Source organism: Echinops telfairi, unplaced genomic scaffold (genome assembly GCF_000313985.2).
Source record: "Echinops telfairi isolate 266 unplaced genomic scaffold, ASM31398v2 ScPeMD7_7458;HRSCAF=8496, whole genome shotgun sequence".
Classification (NCBI taxonomy): Eukaryota; Metazoa; Chordata; class Mammalia; order Afrosoricida; family Tenrecidae; genus Echinops; species Echinops telfairi.
In genome coordinates this window covers 1,934,618-1,944,891 of record NW_022111358.1, presented here as the reverse complement: position 1 = coordinate 1,944,891, position 10,274 = coordinate 1,934,618, and the positions used below count along the sequence as shown (strand labels likewise).

The window sequence follows — 10,274 nt, the reverse complement described above, 5'->3', positions numbered from 1 at the left end:
CAGGTCTGTCTGCTGGCCATTCTGATGGTTTCTAATCGCATCTAGTGAAGTGTCCACCAATTCCAAAGTCCATTTCCAGGATTCCTCAGGGAATTCATTGCTTTACTCCCCTTGCTACTTTGTTGCACTCCTTTGGTGTGAGGGGGGGCAGACCAGGAACAACACCCATACTGTGTCTCCAGTGTCTCCTTAGCACTGTGGGGCAGTGGGGGGGTGTCATGTCTCATGGTGGGGCCAGCCCCCCAGTCGGTCCTCTCTGTGCCTTGCCTGGTCAGAATAGGGATGTCATCCTCACGGGTGGGTGGGCCAGGATGTGGTCCATCTCTCTCCACCCCTCTTAGTTTGCTCCCATGTAGTCTGGGCAGACCGGCCACTTGCCCCATTTTTTAAAAAACTAAATTATGCTTTATTGTTTTCTTTTGTAGTTCTTAACTCACTAGGCATTCCACTGCACCACTGTTGATGTCATTCATCTATGATGTCATGAGGGTGTCGGCCATCAACATTGCAGCCCACAGACTGGGCAGTCCCCAGGATCTCTCTGAATAGTTCCAGGGTCTTCTCTGGCCAAAGATTGGTGTTGCATCTGCTGGGCTGTGCTGACGAGCTCATTGAAAGTGATGTCTCCACTGTTTAATGTGTTTCTGCTTCTTTCTGTGCCTGGGCGGGGCCTTGCGGGCTTTGATGATCAGGGCAGAGGCAGAAGGCACCACTTCAGTCTGGGCTTGTCTGTTCTGAATGGTCCATTTCACAGTAATCCTTAAGCCCTTCCAGTCACTGATGGCCTTGACAATGTCATCAGCCTTCTTTGGAGACACACCCAGGGGGGCCGCTCCTGGGGGCCAGCGCAGATGTGGCACCGACTTCCCCACCAGAGCACCTCAAGTACAAGACTTCCATCTCACTGGGGTCGAATTTGGGTGGCATGGTGGAGACGGCTAGTGTCGGATGAACCCAAACCTCCTCTGAGCCCAAAGCCGGAAGCTCTCCTTCTTTTTTGAGACGATAACTCTTTATGGGAGTACCCAGCCACGTCTTTCTCTTGTGGAACAGCTGGTAGGTAAGAATGGCTGGCCTCGTGGCTAGCAGGCGACCACATAACCGCTAGGTGCTCCTATCAGTCAAGTCTAGTCCCTGGGAAAACACATCGTGCTTGGTGGAGGGTCAAAAAGAGGGGAACCTTCTATGAGAAAGGTTGACCCAGTGGCCGCAACAATGGGCTCAAACCACAATCGTGAGGATGGCGGTGACTTTTCCCTGCCGTACAGAGGAGCACTGGCGCCTAACAGCGTTCAAGAGTAAGGGAGTGTCCTATCGAGCGTGCTTTGTGGGAAGATGCTCTGTCATGAACGGGGCCTGGGGAAAGTAACTATGACGAGGGAGCTTGTTGCATTGGTTCAAAGAGGGATGCTGGCTGCTCGGATGGTGGTGACAGAGGCAGAGATGTGGGGGAGAGTTTTGGGAGAGATGGAGCTGATGGACCCTGGGGATGAACTGAAAACGGAGAGGGAAGCCCACCTGGAACATAAAGCACACTACCCAGTTACTGGGTGCTGGGTACAGTTGCAACAAGAGTACTCTGTTGAGGGAGCAAGTAGAGGGCAAAGTCCTAGCCACACTCTTGCCACGCTGGAAGCCTGGTGTGGGGCTGGCTCCACACAGACAAGGGCCTTTTTCTACTGGTTACTCCCAAAAAGGTGGTATCTGATTACCAAGCTGTTGAGAAACTCATCAGGAGTCCTGCGAGGGCATGGAGGTGGTTCTTGCCCAGTTACCTCTGGAACGCAAGACTCCCAATGGCAGTCTCTGCCACGGCAACCACTGCACTTGGAATTACTACACCCAGCAGGCCAACAAAGAACAGCCACCGGAATGTGGAGCCAAACCCTTTGTAACTGCTCCATACGTGTTTAAGATAGCATCCGGGAAGAATACTTCTGGGGGAACCCTTGATTTCATGTGACATTCAAACCATCTGGGAGAAAACCATGAAGCATGAGATCGTGGCTGCTAGCCGCACATTGTGGAGCTCTGGTGGCAGGTCAGCAGTTCAACATCACCGGCTGCTCCTCAGGAGACAGAGCTCTCTACTCCCAGAGTCCCTGTCTCCAAAACCCACGTGGGCAGTTCGACCTGTCCCGCGGGGTCACCGAGAGTCAGCATCGCCGAGGTGGCCGTGAGTGATAACCATGCTATCTGGAGGTGATCCGGACGCCAGGGCATCAGACAAGGCAGCCAGGGCTTTGCGTTATCCCTTCAGCTGTGGGGGGCAAGTAGGCGCCCAGGAGGTGGCACTAGGAGAGAGCTCAGTACTGCACCAAGGGCAAGCCTGCAGCAGCGGGGGTGAGGCTCAGCAGAACAGCACCACACTCATTCCCACTTTCCCAGCAAAAGGAAAAATGTCCATTACCCCAGGGGCCCTTTTCTAATTCCGTCGGTCCTACAAGGCTGCCCACCTGCTCAAAATGAGGTTAACTCCTTCCACACGGAACAGGTGACTTCTGGCCCGCACTAACTCCACATTTGTCCTTCCCCCTCCCGCTCCCAGATGGCTACAATGTACAAAACTCCAGGAAGGAGGGCTCCACTCAAACCTATTTACATCTGACCACTCCCTTAGCATTATTTAGTGCTAGGATTCAAAAATCCCCATCAGGCCACCCAGATGAGAGGCACCGGCAGCATCCCCCTGAGCAGACCCCAGTCTGGGTGTGCAGAGATCTGTCCCCTCCCTTTAAAGTCTCACAGGTCTTGAACTTCACTTCCTGATGGCTAGTCCCGCCCCCTAGCTTGTCTCCTGGTTCACTTTTCTTCAGGACTCGTATACGTTTACCTCCCAAATGATTGTCATGCATTTTCCTAAAGAGGCATACAATTTCACCCAAAATTCAGGAAGACTAAACTTGGCAGCCAATTTGAACACTCCAGGCTATGTAAAGCAGGGCTGTCAAACTCAATTATAATGTGGGCCATTTGGTGCAACAGGCAAGATTCACGTGGGCCACATCACATTAGCAAATTTTGTTAAACTTATTTGAAATGAGGATTCAGGAATATGGAAAGGATAATTAAAACACTATATAATTGCTCTTAAACATTTTATTGAATGTATTTATAAAACTAAAATTTTTTACCCAAAACTTGCCAGCACTTTCCTACTAGTTTTCACTTACCTCTTATATTGTGACCGGAAAATATAACAAAGCAATAAAAACACAAACGTGATATGCAATCGTAATGGTTTCCCTCTAGAAACGTTCACTAGCACTGCTACTAGGTATGATTCATCACAGCACAACCCACAGTGCTTTGTAACCTTTTCGCTATTGGGATGTTAACATTACGTGCCACTGAGTGGCAGACATATCGCTTCCAAACGTTGCTGGAACTGAGTCAGCGCGTTTATCCACGTCCACAGGCCCCAAGTATATTCGTCTTCAGTAGTGAAAGGGTTAACGAGGGAATTGTGTATGGTATTGCCTTGATTTCCCCTAAGTGCTATTTTCTTCATACCAAGTTTTTCTATTTTCATTTTATTTCAGAGCATCGTGAGCTACAAAAAATTACCTGGGGGCTGCATGCGGCCGGCCAGTTTGACAACCCGATGTAAAGGAACACAACACTCAACATCTTACAAGATCAGCAGTTTATTTTTCACTGTAAAAAATGGAAGCATTTAAATCATTCTGGCTACTTTTGAAGTGGTTCCGGGTGCCGTTGGGTCAATCGAGTCCAACTTCCATGGGCCTCATGTGCCGCTGTCAAACTGCCCCATGGGGCTTTCTGGTGGAGGGAGTCTTCGTGGCAAGAAGGCCAAGTCTGTTTAGGAACTTGCCAACCCGTTTTCAGTGCACTGCATCACCGCCAAAGTGAAGGACGAGACCTAACCAAAACTCAAGCTCCTGCGAGTCACCAGGCAGGTTCAAACCACCATCCTTCTTCCAGTTAACAGCCAAGCATGCCTGTCTTTGGAGCTCAGGCCCACCACTTACCAGTTGGTCACACTGTGGTGCTTGTGTTGGGGTCACTGGGGTTTCAGACACGGGTAGGGCCATCTAAGGCGCAGCGCCTCCAGACTAAGAAGGAACAGGGTGCCCCCCTTCAGAAGAACTAGTCCCTGAAAACCTTCGAGACCGCATCGAAACATTGGCTCTTGTTTCCTTTAATTCTAGGGTGACACACTGCTCTGTCTACAGCAATACCTAAATACAGTTTTGAACTCAAGGCAGAATAGTGTGTAAGGCCAAGCTTGCCCTTTTTCCATTTGAAAACTTCACTATCCACACTGGTCACAAAACTGTGGTCCCCAATAAAATGATCTTTTAAATTAAAAAAAAAACTATGTGGTGTATAATGTTGACTTTCACAGACAGTCACATACCATGTCTATGTGTCTATTTATATAAATTTTGAGAAAGGGAGAAAATATGGTAAGGTTTTACTTTCCTGTTTCCTTAATTAACTATCCTGAACACTCGATATTTACATCGGCAGGGAGAAAGTACACGGACGTCGGTGAACATCCTACAAACTTACTGTATAATATTCAGATTCCTTGCTGACTGTACATATATCCCTTTCTGGACAAGATGGTTTTGTCCACTTTAGCTTCCAGATTTGTATGGGAGGATTTATCTTATGCACCCCTTAAACCAATACTTCATGACTTGGGAAGCCATTTACAGTATCACCGACGAGGAACGCCATCAGCGATGAGGACCCCTGGGGGGGGTAATTGTTTCTCTGTGTGTGTTGCTGCTTTGCCTGTTCAGCACACACCCCTTCCGTTCCCTAAGCATAAGAAATGAGCTCTTGGAAAAATAGCCAAAGATGGTTTTTGTTTTTTATCTCCAAAAGATCACCAAGCCAAACATCTGGCCATGTTTTTATTTACTACATATACTATAAACATATACATGCTACAAAAAACATTTTTTAAAAATTTAACTGTCAAGAAAGTGTATAGTGTTATAATACAATGGCACATGTTCATATTTTATTTCAAATTGGTTTATCACCCACTTCAAACCATTAATAGTGAACTGTTACTTGAGGATAATTAAAAATTATCTATATGCATTTATTAACAATAAACAATTCCAACAAATTAATAAGAATTAACCATGTCAAATATTAGTATCCAAAAAACAGGCTTTTGCGGAAACGGTTATATAAAATATAGCAGCCAATTTCAGTTTACTTTGCTCTGTGGCAATGTACATATGCACTTGAATAGGATTCTAGTATTTGCTCTTGGAAGATACTTGTAAGTCCTTGTATTTCTTGAGGTCCAACAACTGTCACATAGCCAAATCCAATCCAACGGCTCTGGACAACCGATCAGAAAGGGCTTCTGATGAATTGGCTAGAGTTGTTTGCTCCATTCCACTAGTACGCAGAGGATGAAACCAGCCATCACAAGCCAATAACAAAGTCAAAGCCAAGAGAAAATACAAACATTCAAATCAGTGTGACAAGGTTTTTCTACGAATGTTTCAGATGGCACACTTTCAGGAAAACATGATTTAAAGTGTATTTGGGTTGTAGAACATCTCTGTTCTCACATTAACAGAGCAATTCAGGTGGGATGAAGTCTTGTGTCACAATTCATTCATCATTGAGCACCCACTGTGTGCACAGCACTTGGTTAACATTTTTAAAGTTGAGTAGCGATGTCTCCATCAAACATTACCTTAGTGTGAGGTAAAAATGTATTAAATTGGCGTCAACTCATTAGTTTGCTTGTGGCAATTGATGGGATCCTGTGCCAGCTGATGGCTTCTGCACACGCACGCACACACCCCCTCACCCACTTACACAAACATCTGCACACTGACTGCATGCCAGGCACTGTGCCAGTCACCGAGACACCATGCTTTGGTACGTGTTCAAAGAATGCAAAATGAGCATATTCACCTAAGCAAAACAACGACAAAGGAACATTATTCTTCTAAAACAAGGACCAAAGCAAAGTCTGTGTCTTGTGGTCCTACCATACCACTGAGTGCCTTTCTACACGGGGCCTGGCCTGGAGCGGTTTACACGGCAGTCTACAGAGCCCGCCACCTCTTTTTGTTTCTTGTTTTTTGGTCTCAAAAGTCTATTATTCTTTGGAGCACCTGACCCCATATGAACCATTCCACACTTAGGGTTTGTAAACTCAGCTTGAACAGAAAGAAAACAGCCAAAAAACTTATGGCAGTTATGTTAATGCACTTCAAGCACTATTCTGGGCATGAAAAATGAGTAATACGTCAGTAATTCATGATTGATTCCGACACTTTTCAAAGCATTCGTCCTACCCTCCACACTCACGTAATGTTAACTTGACGTTTATACAAGTTGTACATAAAGCAGAGGGCAGAATTTGGCCCCAAAACCTTCCACGGACTATTCTGATTGGTCCTCCCACTCCACATGAAATCTAAGCATTCCAAGAGTCCCTTATTAGGATACTGGCACTCGGAAGAAAAGGCTCTGCAGGTCCTGTCGGCCAGGAGTCTGTGTGACTTCCGGAGCAGCAGGAACCGACTCTGCCCGGGGAGGCAGAGAGCTGGGCATTCGGCTGTCTACTTAGTGAATCCAACCCTGGCTTAAAGCTATGCACTGAGTAAAGTGCTCCGTGTATCCTGCTCCTCCTCTGGAATAAAAATAGACACTTCTATCTTAAGAGTTCACTGACTTGTAGTATGTGGGGAAAAAGAAAGTCATGGGTTAAAAGGATCCCAAGAAAACGTATGAAGCATTGACCAGGAAGGAAGACAAATGCCTCTAGTAGTGTCCTCAGTTCTCAGGGTCTGAAATGTCAGCATGAGTCGCACAACAGGCATGTTCTATAAATGAAAAAGCAATCCCATCGGGTCCTAGTCACGGGGTGCACGATTACTTCGCGGGGGTGGAAAGGAACAGTCTATTGCCATTTGATACCTGGTTTCAGAATGAAAAAAACCACTTGGGTCAATCAGGCAAGCAGTGTGTCGCACACTCATCTCCTGCCACCAGTGTTCCACAGGCAGGGGTGCATGGCTTGCCAGGGGGTGGTCCCTTCTGAGCCGCAAAGGTCCAGCCACTACCGCCTCGACTGCAACGCAGAAGCGAACACCCGGCCTTCCAGCGTCGTGCCCTGAACGTGGTGCAATGACTAGGACTGAAGTAGTTCACTCTAAAAAGGATCGCAGGTAACAGAATGCCTGCATAAACTACACTGCTCTTGTTTGACTGCTGTAAGAAAACCGTATAGAGGGCAGTTGGGGAGGGGAAAAAAAAGATTGTTCCCATATGTCAGCAGAACTGTTTTGTTGAGCTATACTCAGCTGAAGTCCTCATCGGGATTCTGTTGATCCAGCAGACGGACATGTGTGAATGGGAAGTGACCTCGTTTGCCATTACACTCCCCTTCCCACTGACCACTCACATTAATCTTCGTGACCTTTACCAGCTCACCGACCTGCAGGAGGAGAATAAGGAGAGTGCTTTATTTCCAGTTCAAAATGCAAGCTGAGTAACTCCATCCTCTGGTTACGCAGACCCTGCCCATGTGATTACTCTAGGGCTGACACACAGAAAAGACTAGTCGTGCCTCCCCAGCCCCACCACCACATTGGTTACTTGGGGTTAATGCAGGCAGAAGACGTGATCTTAGCAGTGCAGAAAAACAGGACAGACAGCAGAAAGGGTCCTAGAAACCGACACCTCTGTGGAAATCTCAAGTGTTTCTGACTGAACAACCTCAGCCAGAGTAAAGCAGTGTTCTTTTGCTCTGTACCCACCACCCTCTACTACCTGTCTGGACCCCAGGCCTGGCCTGGGGGAGGCCCCCCTCACTGGCATGCAATCCCCCAGCCAACCTTGGAACATGCACTGTCCCAGACTCCACACAGCTCCTTCAACGCCACTGGGCACTGTTAATTACCCGGGGTGCACAAAGATAGCTCCCACGCTCTTGCTCCTGTTCATGACAAGCCTCCTACTGCAACGTCAGATATAAATGTCTGACAACACGGAAGACTTAAGACAAGCTACACTGCTGTGACACTTGACAGCAGTCGGTTTATGGCAAAATACAGAGCACAGTGAGACAGGGCCCCAGACATAACGGGACCAGAGCCTTTTCTGACCCCCTTTAACGATCAACATTTGAGTTCTGAGCACCCAGGTGTTTTTGAAGCACAACTGTTAATTTTGTTTCATTAAATTAATAAATAACATTTACTGCACTGTTCTATAGTACTGTAGAGAATGCTATGTAAATTATTTTCTAATTCTCTAACTAGCCCTGCAAGCCAGGAATTGTTCCCACTTTATAGATGAGAAAATAGAAGTTCAGAATGATTATAGCCAGAAATTCAAGCCGGACTCAGGAGAGGTATTGGAATGAGGGAAAATTGGTGCTGATAGATGAATCTTGGTTGAAATCAGAGAATACCAGGAATGTGTTTATCTGTGTTCTATTGACTATGCAAAGACATCTGACTGTAAATCATGACAAATTATAGATGATGTTGCAAAGAATGGGAATTCCAGAACATTGAATTGTGCTCATGCAGAACCTGTACACAGAACACAGCATGTTTCAATCAGGAAAGGTCTGTGTTCTGCCACATTCACTCCAAGCAGCTGCTTTAGCAGATGGTGTGAGGAGCTGGACGACGCGGAGGAGGAGGCATCAGCATGGAGGAAGACTGTGTACTAACTTCGCAGAGGACACACCTCACTCTCTGAAAGCAGTTCCTGATGACGATCAAGACACGGCCTTCCGTAGGGACTGCACCTCACCATCGAGAAAACAAAGCCCTCACCACTGGACCAGCAAGCAACATCACGATAAGTGGCAAACACAGTTGTCCACGATTTCATGTTGCTTGGATCGATAATCAATGCCCACAGAAAAAGCATTTAAGACGCTGTACACCACATGGGGCAAAGCTGCTGTACAAAGGCCTCTGACGAGCCTAGGGAGCCAGCACCATGTCTCAGGGGGCACCGAGGCCAACTGGTACTACATAGTCCACAGAGACTGTTCTACAGCCGTGGGGAATAGCAACTGAGGCCTTAAAACCTGAGCGACACTGAAGGTGCAACTACAGGTGTCTCTCTCCCAGTCTAGAGGATGTACGGACGGATGAAGAAAGGCAAAGTTCTCCTGGAACAAATGCCCTCACCATGGCACCACCTGAGCCAGAAGAACTACTTCGACCCAGAGAAGGTGGTAAGTGGCTCCGGCCTCAGTTACATACAAGTTAAGCACCACCACAAGGCCTTGAGACAACAACGTCAGTTCACACAAACAAACAAGACAGAGAGGCTCAAACAAATGACCAACATTCGGTCAGAAGACCTTTCTGTAGAAGCAAAGCATTGACTCTCTCATAAAGAATTCAAGAGAATGGTTTTAGACCCCTCCAACAGAACGCCAAAACAGATCAACACAAACAAGGAGAACCCAGAGAAACCTTTTAGAAGAATTCAGGAAAATGCTACTAAGAGCTGACAAAATAAGTGAAAAATTATCAACCACATAAAAACAGCAACTAGAAAAGTCAAAGAGTAATATTTCAGAAACAGATAATGTATTGAAAAAGCAAAGGAGTAGCATCTAATCAGTGGTAGGCTTGAAGACAAACCTCAATACTGATTTGATACAGAAACCAAAACTAAAGCCAAACAGAACACACAGAACTCTGCAGAGCACATCCTGGCCCACCAAGCCTTGAGGACGACATGCCTGCTCAGAGCAGCCATCCACAGAGAAGACCAAAGGCCAGCCCCACCATGGGACACGTCATCCCTCCCTGACCCACAGCCTACAGGGACAACGCTGGAGACAGTGTGGGATCTGACCCCACCACACTGAGGCAAAACACTAAGGGTGTGCAACAGAACAGCAAGGGGAACAGAGCAACGAAGTCCTCAGGGAATACCAAAGATAGCCTTTGGGGCCAGGGTGTAGCACCCCTCAGACTCGACCAGAAAACACTGCTAAAGGCCAACAAACAGTCCTTGAACTATTCACAGGCTTTTCTTTTTCTTGTTATTGGTTTTGCTCTGTCCCGTTTTTGTGCATGGTATTATCTCCACAGGTCTGTCTAAATAAAATAGGCTGGATGAACAATCTGGAGGAGAAAACATTGGGACCGACAGTTCCGGGGGACATGGGAGAGGAAGGAAGTGGTCTTAACAAACCCAGGGAAAAGGGAACAACATGTGATCCAAATCGGTGGCGAGGAGGGTGTAGGTGTACATTACCAAGTGTAATGTAACTGAGAGGAATTACT

At 46.9% G+C, this 10,274-nt stretch overlaps 1 protein-coding gene and 1 pseudogene across 1 annotated transcript in view; both read right to left on the bottom strand.

Moving 5' to 3' along the window:
* Positions 1–428: 428 nt before the first annotated feature.
* On the bottom strand, positions 429–948 carry LOC101645533 (annotated as a pseudogene).
* Positions 949–4,873: 3,925 nt separating this feature from the next.
* The window catches only part of CRK (CRK proto-oncogene, adaptor protein), a 20,194-nt gene continuing 14,793 nt past the window's right edge, over positions 4,874–10,274 (bottom strand). Inside the window, exon 2 of the mRNA XM_004706886.3 lies at positions 4,874–7,447. Coding sequence (XP_004706943.2) covers positions 7,310–7,447 — 138 coding nt within the window. The 3' untranslated portion in view covers positions 4,874–7,309. The remainder of the gene's footprint in view (positions 7,448–10,274) is intronic.